Raw genomic sequence first — 19131 nt, 5'->3', positions numbered from 1 at the left:
TGGTTAGGTCCCTGCAGATCCATGCAGGGTAGTAAAGTCATGAGTTGGGATTATGGTTCATTGTTTAGCTAGCGAGCTACATGTCTTAACAAAAGACTCCACCATGCAAGTATGCATTTCAATAGAATGTCACAACGACAACTGTTGACAGACGTAGCTGTTAAATTCGCTCTGGCTATCTACTCCAATTTCAGACCAAGGGTAATATAGTGTAGCTAGCTACATTTTCAGATATTACATATTTCTAATTTTGACATAATTTTATAGTTTCAAGTTAAAGTGTACTGTTAGCTAGCTAGCTAACATTAGCTGGCTGGCACATGTTGGGGAATAATCCGAATTACATGGTAACATAGGTAAGATGTTTTATATTCATCATATGTTTGTTTGTAAGTTACTTCTCATCAGAATGTTATTTTTGTATAATACTGTGGCGGGGTTGCAGTATCTGTTCTATGTCAGGACTAAGTTGCTTGGGCTGCAGAGATGGGAGAGGTCAAGGTGTCATCATGTGTAAACATATATTTTGCTTCACTGTGTCTGTGTGCCAGTCACTCCCTACTTTTCCCATCGGGGAGAGGAGGATGGCAGTGTCTGGAATCATTCTATGCTCCCTCTTTTGTTGCCCCTATCTTAACCTATAGCCTCACTCTCCTCTCTGTGAGCTTGTCCAGGATTGGTTGTATTTAGAATTGGTTGTATCTAAATGACAATTTGATATATATCATAGGGAGGGGGTAATGTCTTGGTACCATTTTGTACCAAGGACGAAACAAGAGCTTTGTTTAGGAGACCAAACTGAACGATAATTTATAGCCAACTCTGTCTGGCTAGGGGATACTCCTCTCTGAAGTAAAGTATTTTCTTTGTGTAAGTTCCTAAGACCTGTGGTTTGTCATGTCGTCTAGGAGGGGTGGATCTTTGCTATAAAGGATCATTTGCCATTATGTTGGAACTCTCAACTTTTCATTAGATATACTGAACTGTTGAAAGTCAAAATTCTATTGCAAAAGCTTAATTATTATTAAAGGTAAAGATTAAGCATAACTCTGACTGGTGTGTGGTTTGATCTCATGATTTGGTAAATAGAGGAAATTTCCACGACAAATATTAGCTAACATAACGCGTATGATCTTATTATTCGTATCTCAGAGCCATTTGTTATAGCCTAATTTAGGTAGCTAACATTGAATCTGGTTGGTTGGCTACCTGAATATTCATGCAGGTTAATAATGTCATGAGTTGGGATTATGGTTCTTTGTTTAGCTAGCTAGCTACATGTCTTAGCAAATTTCTCCACTTTCCAAGTATTAATTTCAATAGAAAGAAAGTCTAGCTAGCTACATTTTCAGATATTACACTTTTCTAATTTTGACATAAAGTATTTTAATTTCAAGTTAAAGTGTATCGTTAGCTAGCTAGCATTTACTGGCTGGCACGCTAGCTAATGTTACATTTGTGATCTTATTATTCGTACCTCAGAGCCATTTGCTTGGTAAGTTATAGCCTAATTTTAGCTAGTTAACATTGAATCTGGTTGGTTGGCTACCTGAAGATTCATGCATGGTAGTAACGTCATGAGTAGAGATTATGGTTCATTGTTTAGCTAGCTTGCTAGCTAACATTAGCTGGCTGGCACGCTAGCTAACATTAAGTATATGATCTTATTATTTGTACCTCAGATCCATTTGCTTTGCTTGTTATAGTCTAATGTTAGCTAACTAACATTGAACCTGGTTGGTTAGCTTCCTGAAGATTCATGCAGGGTAGTAATGCCATGAGTTGTGATTATGGTTAATTGTTTAGCAAGCTAGCTGTGTGTCTTAACAAATGACCACTATGCAAGTCTCCATTTTAATAGAATGTCACTGTGACAACTGTTAGCTTGGGTGCTTGATTGCTGTTGTAAGGACAGAATGCTCGGATCAACCCTTAAAGAGATTGGTGGCGTTAAAGCTTGTGTGAACGATGGGTGTGAACATTGTGAATGATGCTGAATGGGTGTAGACAAAGAAGAACTCTCCAGTAGGTACCAAAAATTCAAAGGCCATTTTCTCACAAGTGTCAACTTTCAAAGCATAAATACTTTCCCATTGCTCCTCAATTGCAGTGTATGATATAACTTGTGTCTGCTTCTTTCCAATGTAAAAAACACAATTTCACATTGTGCTACAGAAGACAGAATCAAGGCGGTCGGTCACATATGTCAAATTAGTTTAGATTTAGAATGGCCTATTATCAAATGGGCAGGAACAGGGGCAGGGAATAGCTCGAAAAGCTAATTGAGGCCACTTTGCCACCTGTTCGTTTTCCAATCATATGCTGAGTAGGCTACTCCGGGTATTTCACTCAGCATCAACCACTGTTTGATGAGCATGCATCCTCTTGCTGGATGACAGTTGATATTTCACCCCAAACTCTGTATGCTATGTGCTCTCCAACCGTGTTCCTGCAGACACCCAGTGCTTAATTTGGGAAACCAAGTGAAATCTTTTTGGGAACATCGATAGGAACATGTTTTCACTACAAAATATATTTAAACAACTGTTGACAGCCCCTCTCTCTAGACGCTCAAGAAAGGAATGAAGGAGAGAGGGGAGGACATGGAAATGCACGGTGGTGAGATATTCTGTAGCAAAAGGTAATGTGTCAGCTTATCAATTACTCAAAAATAAAAAAAATCCCATATTACTAGACTATTCAAAATCAAATAGAAGGGAGGGTATCTTTGTAAGCCTGACCATCAATGAACCAACAGCATCGGCAAGGCCCATACGTTCTCCCAGACTCACGGATACAAACTTTGGAGCGTAGTTTATGGAAACCAGTCCAGCCAGTATGCATTATAATACAGTACACACTCAAAGGTGATTACTAAAATTTGTGACATTTTGGAGTATAGGCTAAACCAACTATGTACCAAAGCGATCTTAATTAATGTTTTATTTTAAATATTTTTCTGCAATGTGTAATATGCAGTAGGCTATGTATTGTATGTTGGCACCAGTGGTGAACCGTCATTCAGGGCAGGGGGCTTGGGGGCTTGGGCCCCACCTGTTTTGAGCCCCACCTTTTGTGTTATTTTGACATTTATATGTGTCACATATCAGTTTGCAAACAATGTAATAAAAAATGTTAATAAAACTGCATACAAACTTGGTCTCTTTTTTGCTTTCTGGAGTAAGGCAGCTCCAAAATGCAGCTGTTTCAGCCTACCTTAGTGCTTTCTGTGATGGTGGGGCAGTCAGTGGAAAATACGAAGCGTGGGGGATGGTAATGTTCTCTAGTTGCGCAGGGATTGGCTTCTATCACTCATGGGGACACTACGTCACCGCCAAATGTAAGGGTAGAGCTTGAAAATTCAAGCTCCGTGGGTGCTGCCATAGAGTCACATTAGAAGTGCCCATCTAACATGCTGACCAGACCGGACACGTCGCGTGCGCGAGAGTCGCAAATTAAATTTAGAAATCCATGTTATGCAATTATTGCACCCACACTGCTCGCATGCGCCAACGAGCGTCTGCGACACCAAGGGCTAATATAGAACTCATTCCTAATTCTGACGCAGATCGCGCTGAAAGTCCTGCCTCTCCCATCTCCTCATTGGTTTATAGAAACAGGTACCCATGTGCCATCTCCTCATTTGTTATACCCATGTGGGTGACTGAAAGACGAGCTGTTTTGCCGGTAGTTGTGGTAATACAATGAAAGTTTAGATGCGATTACCATATAAATTATACAATGAAAAAACCTGGAAGGAGGAGAGATGACTAGAAACGATTCGGTTGGCCGTTTTATGTGTGGATTAATTGTCGGAGTAGAGGTCCTTGTGCATTTCAGGTAAAATAACAACTCATTGATTATATCCCAGGACAAATTAGCTAGCAACAGCAAGCTAGCTAAATAGGACAAATTAACGTAAGCTAGCAAGTGCAAGCTAACTAGCTAAATTACCATACATGTTTAATGATTTTTGACCTGTCCCCAAATTAATGTCATTGGTTCAGAGTTTGTTTTGATATTTTAACCTGCGTGTCGTGATCGCGTTTGGTGTGGGGGGGCAAAATACATTTATGCACGATAGCGCACGATAGCGCACTATAGCGCACGATGGTGCACTCGCGCAGCAAGGTTTGGGTTCCGTATTAGAAAGCTCAAGGTCATTGGCTACAGATACAATTACGTCAAATCACATTATATCTACAATAGCTTTGATTGGACTGATCATGTCAACATCATACTTTCAAAATATTAGCTAGTAGACATCATCATGAATAAAGTCAACAATGTAATGTACTGGCAAATGCTTTTTAATCCATGTTAAATTAAGAGAAATAATGAAGATAAATTATATATAAAACATATCAGTGCTCATCGACCATTGAACATAAACATTACACAAGTTGGAAATAGCAAATTCAACAAATAGTGTTTTGGAAGGAATTAGTGGTTGACTGCAAGCATTGCAAAGCAATCACAAGCCTGCTATTCCTTGGGGTGGGTGTGTGGTTCCAAGTCTGGGATTAAGAGTCTCTTTTCCAAGCTTAAACGGATAAACATTCAACATTGGCCATGCAGTCAATCCAGCATGACTTCTGCCACGCCAAAACAACTGGAAACTCAGAACTGGGAAATCTGACTTCAGTGGGTTCAAGACAGCTGAGAACTCTGAAAGAAACAAGCTCTGACTGAGAAAATACGTTTTGAATGGTCATCCAACTCGGAATTGCAAGTCTGGAAATTGGGCCTCTTTCTAGAGCTCCGACCTGAAGATCACTGACGAATATAGTAATTGCTTTCATTGTCTGCTTATAGGCCCCCGTTATTTAACCTACAGTTCTGACTTGGTGTACATTGAGAATATTGTAAGAAAGGCCCATTTTCTGAATTCTGATGTGGTAGATTTCAAAAGTGATGAACAAATAGTTATATTGAGTACTTCAGTCCAAGCTAGCTTATTAATGTCTTAATCAAAATTACAGATGGCCTCTTATCAGCTTGTCGTCCCCTTATGCCATAGTTTGTACATCGCAATTGTTTTTAGAACCCACATTTGTTTAAGCAAGTTAGCCATGATTTTTTATAGGCTGTAAATTAGGCTGAATGAACTGTCTTGCTGCCAGACAAGGCTCCACTGATAACTCGGTGTGTTAGTGGTTATGGTGTTGGGACAGCTTTATATAGGCACATTGTTTGTCAGCGTTATAGAGCATTAAATGTATTGTTTATGGTTGAGTTGTGGCATCTCATATTTATTTTACTAGGCAACTCAGTTAAGAATTTTTTTTATTTTCAATGATGGCCTAGGAACAATGGGTTAACTGCCTTGTTCAGGGGCAGAATGACAGATTTTACCTTGTCAGCTCAGGGATTTGATCTTACAACCTTTACGGTTACTTGTCCAACACTCTAACCCCTAGGCTACCTGCCTCTTTGCTGGCATGCATAGTAGAAAAAATGTGTGTGGGGGGGGGTTTGCACCAACAAGATTTACATGCTAAAATCGCCACTAAATGGCACATTCATTATTTGAATTCAGGTTCTTGTTTTTTTTGGCTTGGGCTCATATATAGGCATATGCATATGCTCTAATATGCCAATGGGGGTTTTGAATTAATCATCACCTTAGAAAGTGATGTCCATTTCGTTGTTAGGCTTTGAAACAACATCCATAATGACAATGTTTTTCAATCAGGTTCAACCTTTTGTTGAAAATCAAATTGATCAAGCACATTGAGGTGAGTTTAAAAGCAAGATACTGTTTGATGTGCTTTTCAATTGTATTTGCATTGACGTCAGAGTGGTTAGAGGGACAATAGAGCCATGAGTGGGGTGGCAGGGTAGCCTAGTGGTTAGAGCGTAACTGACTAGTAACCGAAAGGTTGCAAGTTCAAATCCCTGAGCTGACAAGGTACAAATCTGTCGTTCTGCCCCTAAACAGGCAGTTAACCCACTGTTCCTAGGCCGCCATTGAAAATAACAATTTGTTCTTAACTGACTTGCCTAGTAAAATAAAGGTAAAAATAAAAAGAGTACCAGGCCATTAGTGACATGATGGTCGGTAGTGAGTTGTGTACTACCAAAGCATGTCCAAAGTGCATAAAAGCAGATTACTGTGCCTTAACGGTCACGTGGAATTTTACTGTGGTCATGACCTGTGACCTCCAGTGTGGCGGAAATACGGTCACCATAACAGCCCTACTCATGACTGCCGGCGTGGTGGTAGTATTGTCAACGCAACAGCCCTACTCTAGCAAACATGCACAAATTAAAGAAACAACTCTGTTCCTTTCAAACTGTTTTTTAAACTTTTCTTTTATCCCACTGTACAGTACACACACCCACATATTGTGCACTCACCAATGAAAGGAGATAGACAGCTATTGAGAATAAATGTCATATTTTTCAAGGACCTTTTTCCTGTGCCTCTGTTATATTCCAGAGGGCATTTTATCACTTCATCATGAAGGCAGGACATATCTGCTTTGATAGGACTGTACTAGCTTAACCATTATGTTCTGTTGGGGGGAGTTTCAACCTGGTCTCAGAGCATTTCGTATTATTCTGAATGTAAATCTGTCACACTCCATTTAGAATGATAGATTACGTTTTGCATGGTATGTATTAATTTGTGGATGTCCCTCCCCGATTCCATATTGTATGTTATGTTACAAATTGGCAAAACATACAATATGTTACGAATTTGCAAAAAGTTTTATATTTTCCGAATTCTAGCTAGGTGGCTAACGTTAGCTAGCTGGCTAACATTAGCAAGGTTTTAGGGTTATGGGTTAGGGTTACGTTTAGGAGTTAGTTTAAAGGATTAAGGTTAGGGTTAGGGTTAGCTACAATGGTTAGGGTTAGGGGAAGAGTTAGCTAACCTGCGAAGTAGTTGCAAAGTAGCTAAAATTAGTAAGTAGTTGAAAAGTTGATATTTTGCTAAAATGCTCAAATTGTCTATGATAAGATTCAAATCTGCATCCTTTGGTATGCTAGACATTTGCATTATATGCTCCCCATCCCCCCAACCAGCCACCCTACTTTCATTTTTGCCTTATGTAACAATCTGTCTTATGTAACCATACCAAACATAACACAATGTACATTTTACATTGTTAAGTCTAGTCTATAAAACCAGGCTGGGAGTTTAGGTGTGATGAATAGAGAGACCATCCACAGTTAGCGACAGATTGATTTCTTCAGAAACTGGCATTGAGATAGTAAGTGTTTCTATTACAACACGGTAATCAAACTGAGAAAGATTACTGATTTGAACCTTCCCTCTTTACAGCCTATGCACTTTTGATACTTGTGAAGAGACAATGCCCTTTAATGTTCATGTTTATCGTATCTAATATGAATGTAGACCTGAAACCTTGAAAACAAATAGGTGCAATGACTATTTCCGAAGTTTTGTGTTTAGTTCTCATGAGATGATTTTAAGGAAAGGTTCTTACTCGGATCAGATAAGATGGAGTCAGTCTTCGGCAGGAACTGGTCGCAGCGTATACCTTGGTAGCCTTCTTTACACCTGTAAATAAAAATACATGTCAGTCAACACATTGTGAACTTGGGGTGAAGCAGGGTTTGAGAAATTTGGTTAAAGGTTATAGTAGATTGCTGACAAGTGAATATGCTGTTTCATGTATCGTTCAAGCTCAACTCTATTATATCTGTGTCAGATGGCCAGGAGCATTAAAAAAATGCATTGAATCCGTCTTCCTTTTCTATTTGCTCACTCTTTCCCTCTTGCCCCTTCCACTTCTCAGAAGCTCTCAGCCCTAATCCCAGTGTCAGGCAGTAACTTACTTTAGAAACATGTTCTCAGGACCAACCTCTGAAGCACACACAGATTGCATATAATGCATGACCTTTCCACACAGAGCATAACAACTGCATATACGCTAAGGGGCTCACACCAGGTCTAGGTTTGACATATCCAAGCTTGAGCAATCCTCTAAAGGCTCAGAGCTTGTTTAAACTCAGCTTCTTTTGTCTAAAAATGTTTGGGGTGCTGAAGCTTCATTTTCAGTCATTAGGCAGACATGCTATTTCACACATAGTCATGCATTAAACCTATGCATTGATAAATATGAGCTTTGCTGGAAAATGTGCCCACACCAAGACTGAGTAAAGCACGATTCATGAACATTTCTACAAAGCTATGCAAATTAAGTCAGGGTTGTGGCCCGATCACATATCATATATTGATCACATTTGTTCAGCATTAGACATTTCCCAATGTCCAGCAGCCAAAAGGAGGAGGTTCATTTTCTGAAGCCTCATACTGATGGAGACTATCCCCAATCAGAAATTACAGTCCTACCAGGATCAGAGAACATAATATGAAACTTGCAAACCGGTGACATGTAAAAAAAAATGTATTTTTCATTCTCTGGAATCTCTTGGTCAATCAGCAGTTCCCCTGACAGCCATTAGGACCAACTGTGCAAGCGAGAGGGAGCAAGACGCTGTGATTAAACAGCCTAAAAAAACAGGGGGTGGTAAAGAGGAGAGAGACAGAGAGATTTGAGCTTAATTCACATGCATGTGCACAAGCACACACACACACACCACAGTGCACACGACTTCGACAGATTTAACATGTTAACATTCAGAAAATTGTGTCCACTCCGATTCCTTGAGAGAGGTGCAACACAATAAAACGGCAGGGTGTTTTAAATGGGCCCAGCAGGTTGCTTAGCAAGCAGGTGTATCTACGTAATTATTATTTCTCTCTATCTTTTCTAATGTCTGTCTGTTTTGGACCCAAGACCAAACAATGTAAATGTTTTCTCTGGTGAATGCATGAGAATGATATACGAATCAGTATCCTTTGAATGTATATTTGTGTATGGTCATTGTATTTATTTGTATAATGGGAAATGTATGTGCATATATTTTTGTGGATTATGTAAATGTATTTTTCCTTGGCCATAATTACATTTTCGGTCCCACTATTCTCATGGCAGGCCCGTCTCCTGCCTGTATCTCTGTCAAGTTGCCATACTCTCTCCTACTCCCACTTGGCACTGTTTTCTGCCACTGCGTTTCTCGCCTGAAAACCTGCACCAGAATATTCATTAGGCTCTGGGACAAGTAAATGGAAATGTGAATGTTTCTCTGAAGGAGGCAGAAGGTATTGAGAGCAGCTCTGGTTTTAATTAGTGTCACAGTCATTCATTAGCAGGAACAAATAGGGGAGGGGGTTTGTAGAACGAGTTGTAGATATCACTAACCAATGGAGCCTGATGCACAAAGCTCAGTAGACAGGAAATAAATATAAATACAAGGCCTCAAGCTGTCAGGTTTAGCCGAAGATGTGGAGAACACACACATCACAACATATGCAGGGCATCAACAGACTCAAGGAGCACCGCAAGTCACACTGAAGTGGAAAGGTTCAGATGTTGACGTATGGAAAACAGTTATGTGTAGTATGAAACAATATACTCCAGTCTACTGTACTATCATACAGGATTGTATTACAGTGTATCATTTCTTGTTGTTCAGATCTTTTCATGACTTCAAAATGGTATGACAATTTTATCGTTTATCGTTGTATCCTAGCATAGCCTACAATTACGATTTAGCCTATTAAAGCACTAAAGAACATTCATTGGATTGGTAGAATACTTGTATTCAATTTTCATTACGAAATTTTGGACACTGGGTAATGTAAGTTTAGTGCCTTAAGTTTGATCTGGTGAAAATAACATTTAGCCTGGTTAGCATCTGAGCGCTTTGTGCTGCTCTAGACGGTGGGCCTTTAGTTAGGCTGAGGTGGCATAATCCCAGGGGGCTGAGAGGTGTTAGCTTTGAACACTGACTAAAGGAGATAATCTTGTTACACAGAGGTAGCTACACATAGTAACAGATACAAGTTAGGAAGATCTGCTCCTAGCTGTCGGATTCAATCAAACCCGCCTTAGTAATGCTTACACTATAGTCCCCAAGTATACATGCCATATTTCCAAAACTGAAGCATCTGGAGGAGAGACCGCCTAGTGTATGAGTGTGTGAGAAAGAAAGAGAGAGGGAGAATGTGCAGGCGTGCAAGAGAGAGTGAGCAGCAAATCACTTTCTGGCTACTTGTGTACTTTATGCTGTGTATTTTGGTCAATAATACTTCCTCTTTGTTGTTTAAGTGCTATTCTGGGTTTGTGTGCCTTTAAAAGACAGTAGACATTCATTGTGCCCCATGATTTAACATCAGATGTTAAAAATCTCAGTGCCAAGCAACACAAAATAGATTATGGATCTAAACCATTTCCACTCATGTTACCGTCTGGACATTTTGTCTGCAGTCGGATGTGCAGCAACTGCCCCGAGTCAAGCGTGAAGGTCTATATAAAGACAGGGCACCACAATACATTTCTACAACGTTGACAGGACTTTCAATGATTGTGTAACCTATCAGATTGCAGGCCAATTTTTGAGCATAACATTTCATTTTGGGCAAAGTGAGCAATGGATATACAGTATATTGTCTTGACTCTGTCCTCTTAGCCGCTTCACTTCACAAAACCTTATACTGCATGACCAAGTGGGCTTGACAATAACTGTTAGCAATAACTGTTAGCCACAAGACTAGTGTTCATTCCCCCTGCGCTCTCAGGTTAGGAGACCTATTGGAACAGTTGGTGCCGAAGAAGCTCTCTCAGAGAGTCATTTTCTCAAGAGCGGACGAGCCATCATGCTCAACGGGGAAGCTTGACACCTACACAGGGATGACAAGAGTGAGGACAATGACCCCAGCATGAAAGCCGAAGGTCCCACACCTAGCAGTGAGGAAGAAAAAGTGGCACACCAAGATGAAAAATTCTACATTCCTACCAGTGACGTTTGCCTTTCCAACAGTGAGCGGAGATATTTAACGTTCTATAGACGGCTTGCAGTTGCATCACAAATCACCTAGCAACCGCACCAGGCGCCATGTTAGAATACCAGAGACTACTGTCTAGTGGAAGGAAGCATACCAGCAGGATACCACCTTGCATACCACTGCTGGCTTGCTTCTGAAGCTAAGCAGAGTTGGTCCTGGTCAGTTCCTGGATGGGAGACCAGATGCTGCTGGAAGTGGTGTTGGTGGGCCAGTAGGGGTCACTCTTACCTCTGGTCTAAAATAAAATATCCCACTTCCCTGTGTTGGGTGCAGTCTTTCAGATGGGATGTTAAACAGGTCTGCTGACTCTCTGAGGTCATTAAAGATCCCATTGCACTTATTGTAAGAGTAGTGGTGTTAACCTGTGTCCTGGTTAAATTCCAAATCTCACCCTCAAACCATCATGGTCACCTAATAATCCCCAGTTTTCAATTGGCTCATTCATTCCCCTCCTCTCCCCTGTAACTATTCCCCAGGTTGTTGCTGCAAATGAGAACCTGCTCTCAGTCAACTTACCTGGTAAAATAATGGATAAATAAAAAAAGTACTCCAATTGTCCACATGGCTGGCTGTGTTGTGCTTCCACTGGAAATATTGGGAAGAGGCAGTGTTAACTTACCTATTCAAGTAAGGAAACATATTTTGAAAATGATCAAAAAAAAATGTATTATTATCTACAGTGCCTTGCGAAAGTATTCGGCCCCCTTGAACTTTGCGACCTTTTGCCACATTTCAGGCTTCAAACATAAAGATATAAAACTGTATTTTTTTTGTGAAGAATCAACAACAAGTGGGTCACAATCATGAAGTGGAACGACATTTATTGGATATTTCAAACCTTTTTAACAAATAAAAAACTGAAAAATTGGGCGTGCAAAATTATTCAGCCCCTTTACTTTCAGTGCAGCAAACTCTCTCCAGAAGTTCAGTGAGGATCTCTGAATGATCCAATGTTGACCTAAATGACTAATGATGATAAATACAATCCACCTGTGTGTAATCAAGTCTCCGTATAAATGCACCTGCACTGTGATAGTCTCAGAGGTCCGTTAAAAGCGCAGAGAGCATCATGAAGAACAAGGAACACACCAGGCAGGTTCGAGATACTGCTGTGAAGAAGTTTAAAGCCGGATTTGGATACAAAAAGATTTCCCAAGCTTGAAACATCCCAAGGAGCACTGTGCAAGCGATAATATTGAAATGGAAGGAGTATCAGACCACTGCAAATCTACCAAGACCTGGCCGTCCCTCTAAACTTTCAGCTCATACAAGGAGAAGACTGATCAGAGATGCAGCCAAGAGGCCCATGATCACTCTGGATGAACTGCAGAGATCTACAGCTGAGGTGGGAGACTCTGTCCATAGGACAACAATCAGTCGTATATTGCACAAATCTGGCCTTTATGGAAGAGTGACAAGAAGAAAGCCATTTCTTAAAGATATCCATAAAAAGTGTTGTTTAAAGTTTGCCACAAGCCACCTGGGAGAGACACCAAACATGTGGAAGAAGGTGCTCTGGTCAGATGAAACCAAAATTGAACTTTTTGGCAATGCAAAACGTTATGTTTGGCGTAAAAGCAACACAGCTCATCACCCTGAACACACCATCCCCACTGTCAAACATGGTGGTGGCAGCATCATGGTTTGGGCCTGCTTTTCTTCAGCAGGGACAGGGAAGATGGTTAAAATTAATGGGAAGATGGTTGGAGCCAAATACAGGACCATTCTGGAAGAAAACCTGATGGAGTCTGCAAAAGACCTGAGACTGGGACGGAGATTTGTCTTCCAACAAGACAATGATCCAAAACATAAAGCAAAATCTACAATGGAATGGTTCAAAAATAAACATATCCAGGTGTTAGAATGGCCAAGTCAAAGTCCAGACCTGAATCCAATCGAGAATCTGTGGAAAGAACTGAAAACTGCTGTTCACAAATGCTCTCCATCCAACCTCACTGAGCTCGAGCTGTTTTGCAAGGAGGAATGGGAAAAAATGTCAGTCTCTCGATGTGCAAAACTGATAGAGACATACCCCAAGCAACTTACAGCTGTAAAAGCAGCAAAAGGTGGTGCTACAAAGTATTAACTTAAGGGGGCTGAATAATTTTGCACGTCCAATTTTTCAGTTTTTGATTTGTTAAAAAAGTTTGAAATATCCAATAAATGTCGTTCCACTTCATGATTGTGTCCCACTTGTTGTTGATTCTTCACAAAAAAATACAGTTTTATATCTTTATGTTTGAAGCCTGAAATGTGGCAAAAGGTCGCCAAGTTCAAGGGGGCCGAATACTTTCGCAAGGCACTGTAGCTAGCTAACAGCCATGGAAGAGGGTGAAAGGATTAGCTAGCAGTTCCAGCTGTCCGAGAAGGGAGAGTAGGCTCCTCTGGATAGGGTAGGTACCTTTGTGAGAGGACAGTTTCAGCCCCTAGCGAGAAAAACTAAGAGGACAGAGAAATATCGCAAAATAATATTTAGTGTTGTCTAATTTTAGTATAATGCAGCCTGTTTCTTTGTGTTATTTTCTGTCCTCAGATACAGAGCATTGAAACCTTGAATGCAGATAAAAAGGTCCCAATGAATGTCCCAAGAGGGCACAACCTTGTGTCCAACCTACACACAACCTTGTGTACCATGTATTATATGTGTAGCTATGTTAGCAAAGTTTGTAAACAAAAATGCAGTTTAAAAGTCACACACAGGGGGGCCTCCCGGGTGGCACAGTGGTTAAGGGCCAGTTGTGCCATCAGAGACTCTGGGTTCGCGCCCAGGCCGGGAGGTCTGTGGAGCGACGCACAATTGGCCTTGCATCGTCCGGTTTAGGGAGGGCTTGGCCGGTAGCTCCTGTGACGGGCTGGGCGCAGTGCGCGCTAACCAAGGTTGCCAGGTGCACAGTGTTTCCTCCAACACATTGGTGCGGCTGGCTTCCAGGTTGGATGGAGTGCGGCTTGGTTGGGTTGTGTATCGGAGGACTCATAACCTTCATCTCTCCCGAGCCCGTACGGAAGTTGTAGCGATGAGACAAGATAATAGCTACTAAAACAATTGGATACCATGAAAAAGGGGTAAAATATATATATATTTTTTAATTAAAAATCACACACAATGTATAAACCTATTACAACTCAACCCTACTGGCTGTGCAGGCTTCTGTTCCAGCCCAGCACTAACACACCCTATTCAATTTATAAAACATAATTAGTTGTTAACCAAGTGTGCTTCTGCTGGACTGGAATAGAATTCTGCTCACCCAGTAGATCAGGGATCAGCGCAGTGATGTTGGCCACCTCTGGTATTTACTTTTTTTGTTCACCTAAAACTATGCTTCAGTAATAATAGCCGACGTGTTACTAAGACATCTAACATTTACATATGAGTTAGCTTACTTGTACACTTTGAAATTATATGAAATAGTGTTGATTCTTTGAAGTTACTATGTGTTTAAACTTATTTTCATTGTTAACTTAAATGTATTATTCAAGCTGAATTAGTGTCGATATTGATTAATCACAGATCCCAATCCTGCAATAATGAGGGGAAGGGAATCTGTCTCAAATTTTTCTGTGTTTCTGTGTTGTATTCTCAAATGAACATGTGCTTTTTGTTCAGTCATAAGCACTCCAATTAGTTTAATTTGATTGTCACTCTTTTTTAGGATATCAGCCATGTGAACCAATTTTGCTGCTGATAATGGGATGCAACGCCATTGCAGCCATAGGCCTACAGCAATGGTTCAAAACTCAAGTCCTCGAGTAGTCCAACAGCACACATTTGTGTTGTAGCCCCAGACAAAAATACCTGATTCAACTCATTGAGGGCCTGATGATTGGTTTACAAATTTAATCAGTTGTGCTTGTCCGGGGTTACAATAAAAATGCGTACTGTTATTTGTACCCGAGGACCAGAGTTGGGAACCGGTGGCCTACAGTATGATGGCATTAGCCTTATGGGCATTTGCAATGCACCCCTTGACATTGTGCATCTGAAGCAGAGAATAGCTTCATTCACACAATGTTTACATATTGTTCAGCTATATGTTCTCATTTAAAAAATTATACCATTAGACAATGTACAGTGCATTCAAAAAGCATTCAGACCCCTTCCCCTTTTCGAGATATTGTTATGTTATAGCCTTATTCTAAAATTAATTAAATAAATAGTTTTCCTCATCAATCTACACACAATACCCCATAATGTCAAAGCGAAGACAGGATTTCAAAATATGTACAAAATAAAAATCTGAAATACTTTATTTACATAAGTATTCAGACCCTTTGCTATTTACACTCAAAATTGAGCTCAGGTGCTTCATGTTTCCATTGATCAGCCTTGAGATGTTTCTACAACTTGATTGGAGTCCACATGGGGTTAATTCAATTGATTGGACAGTTGACAGTATATGACAGAACAAAAACCAAGCCATGAGGTCGAAGGAATTGTCCGTAGAGCTCCGAGACAGGATTGTGTCTAGGCCCAGATCTGCGGAAGGGAATCAAAATATTTATTCAGCATTGATGGTCCCCAAGAACACAGTGGCCTCTAACATTATTAAATGGAACAAGGTTGGAACCACCAAGACTCTTCCTAGAGCTGGCCGCCCGGCCAAACTGAGCAATCAGGGGAGAAGGGCCTTGGTCAGGGAGGTGACCAAGAGCCCGATGGTCACTCTGAAAGAGCTCGAGAGATGGGATAACCTTCCAGAAGCATCTCTGCAGCACTCCACCAATCAGGCCTTTGTGGTACAGTGGCCAGATGGAAGCCAATCCTCAGTAAAAGGCACATAACAGCCAGCTTGGAGTTTGCCAAAAGGCACCTAAAGGACACTGTCCAGGAGTAACAAGATTCTCTTATCTGATGAAACCAAGATTGAACTCTTTGGCCTGAATGCGAATCATCCCGTCTGGAGGAAACCTGGCACCATCTCTAAAGTGGAAGCATCATGCTGTGGGGATGTTTTTCAGCGGCAGGGACTGGCAGACTATTCAGGATTGAGGGAAGATGAATGGAGCAAAGTACGCAGAGATCCTTTGACAAAAACCTGCACCAGAGCACTCAGGACCTCAGACTGGTGCGAAGGTTCACCTTCAAACAGGACAATGACCCTAAGCACACAGATAAGACAACGCAGGAGTGGCTCCAGGAGTAGTCTCTGAATGTACTTGACTGGCCTAGCTAGAGCCCAGACTAGAACCTGATCAAACATCTCTGAGAGACCTGAAAATAGCTATGCAGCAACCATCCCCATCCAACCTGACATTGAGAAGATCTGCAGAGAAAAACGGCTGTAATCGTGCCAAGCTTGTAGCATCACACCCAAGAAGACTTGAGGCTGTATTCACTGCCAAAGGTGCTTCAAGATAGTACTGAGTAACGGGTCTGAATAGTTATGTCAAATGTACAATGTGAAGTTTCAGTTTAGATTTTTTATGAATTTACAAAAATGTCTAAAAACAAGTTTTTGATTTGTCATTATCGTTTATTGCGTGTAGATTTAATACTTTAATTTAATACTTTTTAGAATAAGTCTCTAACATAACTCGATGTGGAAAAACGCACTGTTTATGGGGCTAATCATCAAACAAGATTTTATACATGCCTTTTTTAAATGCTGAAATTAAATCGTTTAGTGCAAATCCAACCATTGTAATCTAGGTGGTGAAATGTATGGAAGCAGGAGTTGATGAGATCCTTAGCTTAAAACATACACACACCTCCTCCTATCAAGTTCAATGCCAGATACTTTCCTCCCAGATTGTCTGAGTGGCACTTGGAGGTGCCATTGTGATAAGACTACCACAACAATGACATTGTCTATGCTGAATGTTTTTACATTTTAAAATGAATAAAGATTAGTTAGGCGATAAGAAATACATATAATTCAATGGGGGCAAGGCAAAGCAGAGATGACACACAAAAATACTTTTCATTTCATATAACAATATAGCCTACATGAAAGTACAGTATGTTTACAATATCATAAATAGTATTTTACATGTTGTTCCAAATTACATTTTATATATTCATATGGTTGAAGGGGGCACTTTTGTCATGGTGACAAGATGAAGGTACTCTCTACTTCAATGGCACAACAGAATCAGATTGACCAAAGCACAGCATAATGACAACCATCTTGTATAACTGAGGGATGTCTCTTTCATACTGTATCTGGAAAGGGACAAAGTAGTAGAAGTAAAAACGGATGGTGCTGCAGCATTGTTCATCTTTACAATGGCAATCCAGTCGACATGGGCGTCTTCATAGAGTTCAGCTGGTGAACCTACAGTACAGAAACAAAATGAAAAGCACCCCTGATGTTAGAATATCACTTCTTCACGTCACCTATACCATCAGCGCACTGTAATTGTTTGGTTGTGTTTAATTCATTCAGGTGTTTTAGTGCTATACAAAGATGAAATATATTGTAGTCAACACAGGAGGTTGTCCTATCCCATTGAGGCCTTTGTCCTATGATGTAAAGTTCATACATTTTCACTTATATTATGAATAAAGTTCTCAGTAACACTTTAATTGACACCCAGCGTCATAACACATTCTAACACTGTCATAACCATGTGGCAGGGTAGCCTAGTGGTTAGAGCTTTGGACTAGTAACTGGAAGGTTGCATGTTCAAATCCCAGAGCTGACAAGGTACAAATCTGTCATTCTGCTCCTGAACAGGCATTTAACCCACTGTTTCTAGGTTGTCATTGAAAATAAGAATTCGAACTTGCCTAGTTAAATAAAAAATAAAAAAGAACAGCTTACATAACTTGTCATAAAATGCTGATGACACATATATTTAGGCCTGTTGTGAGACATGTTGCATTATTTTGTGGCTGATTATGACACCTACATCAGTGTTAAAATCAACAACACCTACCACACAAGGCAAAACGTCACATTACACCGTAGCCTACAGTACTTGTTCACAGTATGTTTATGTTTAAAAACATTTTCTGAACTTTACCATTTTACATTATCATTGTAATTGAACACACATTGATGTTACTTTCATTTAATATGTTTTACTTATCACTGAATATTTTTTACTGTACTTATCACTGAATATTTTTTACTTTACTTATCACTGAATAAATGTTGATTTTGACACTCTTACAGTATGTAGGTGTCATAACCAGCCATAAAATAACACAATATATGTCAGAACAGGTGGAAATATACAGGTCACGACAGTGTTATGAACATATTATGACAGACTATGACAAGTTATATCAGCTGTTATGACATATCATGATATGGTTATGACCGTGTCATAACGTGTTATGATGCTTGATATCAAGTAAAGTGTTACCAAGTTCCCCAAAAATTATAATTGGGTAGGTAGCACGGGAGTTCTTTGGGACAATAATGTCCTACAACTATATGGACGTCATATTGTTACATTTTTATCTCTGCTTTTCGTCGCTAAAAGGGATCCAGCTTTTGTCAAATTAATGTCATATTTGAATTTCGTAGCATATTAGAAGAACTTAAGCAGCAGGTTAGGATAATTAAAATAGCAGTTTAGGATAATTAGGTTAAGGTTAGGAAAAGGGTTAGCTAAAATGCAAAAAACGTTGATGTTAATTTGACAAAAGCTGGATCCCTTCTAGCCATGAGCCCTTTTCATACATCTAGATTGCATGGTTGTATTCAAGAAAAGGTTGTTTTTAGTGATCTGTTGTCAGTGTCAGCAGAGTAGGCCTAGGCTACCATCGACTCTGCTAATGTCTCCAGTCACATAAAGTGTACTAAAATTGCATGAAATGTTTATTATAAGCCACATTTTCAAATGCAAAGGAAAGAAACATCTCTGATATAGCCTATAGGCCTATGCCACTACGCTCTCATTAATAGCCTGAATTATGACTATCCAATCTACTAATCACATTAGGAATAGCAGGCTTACATTAGTATGTAATGCGATGATAGATGCATGCAATCCTTTGTTATAAAGGTGCAATTTCATGGTGAACAAAATAGCTTTTCCAAAAACTTGAAATTCACGTGACACATGCTAATAGCTAGACTCCAAGCTATCTATCTAGCTAATGTTGACTAACTTAGTCTTGTTGTTAACATCTGGTTAGAATAACAGCTAAACTAAACTTGAAATCGACCAGACTTACCAGTGATGAAATGATCGGAGCAGACCCTGTACTGATAGCCGTCTGGGTTCAGGTCTTGATGGGCAAGAAGGTTTCTTAGCTTTTCTGACAGATCAGGTGTTGTCGAAAGAGTTGATAC

At 40.1% G+C, this 19131-nt stretch overlaps 1 protein-coding gene across 2 annotated transcripts in view; it reads right to left on the bottom strand.

Moving 5' to 3' along the window:
• Positions 1-19131, bottom strand: part of LOC118399516 (pro-neuregulin-3, membrane-bound isoform-like) — a 510869-nt gene that overhangs the window by 110899 nt on the left and 380839 nt on the right. For both annotated transcript variants that reach the window (XM_035795660.2, XM_052475466.1), the window contains exon 3: positions 7458-7531. In XM_035795660.2, the coding sequence (XP_035651553.1) occupies positions 7458-7531 (74 nt within the window). The remainder of the gene's footprint in view (positions 1-7457; positions 7532-19131) is intronic.

Source organism: Oncorhynchus keta, chromosome 2 (assembly GCF_023373465.1).
Source record: "Oncorhynchus keta strain PuntledgeMale-10-30-2019 chromosome 2, Oket_V2, whole genome shotgun sequence".
NCBI lineage: Eukaryota > Metazoa > Chordata > Actinopteri > Salmoniformes > Salmonidae > Oncorhynchus > Oncorhynchus keta.
Note: the sequence above shows the minus strand (reverse complement) of the source record. Positions and strands in the feature narration are given on the sequence as shown.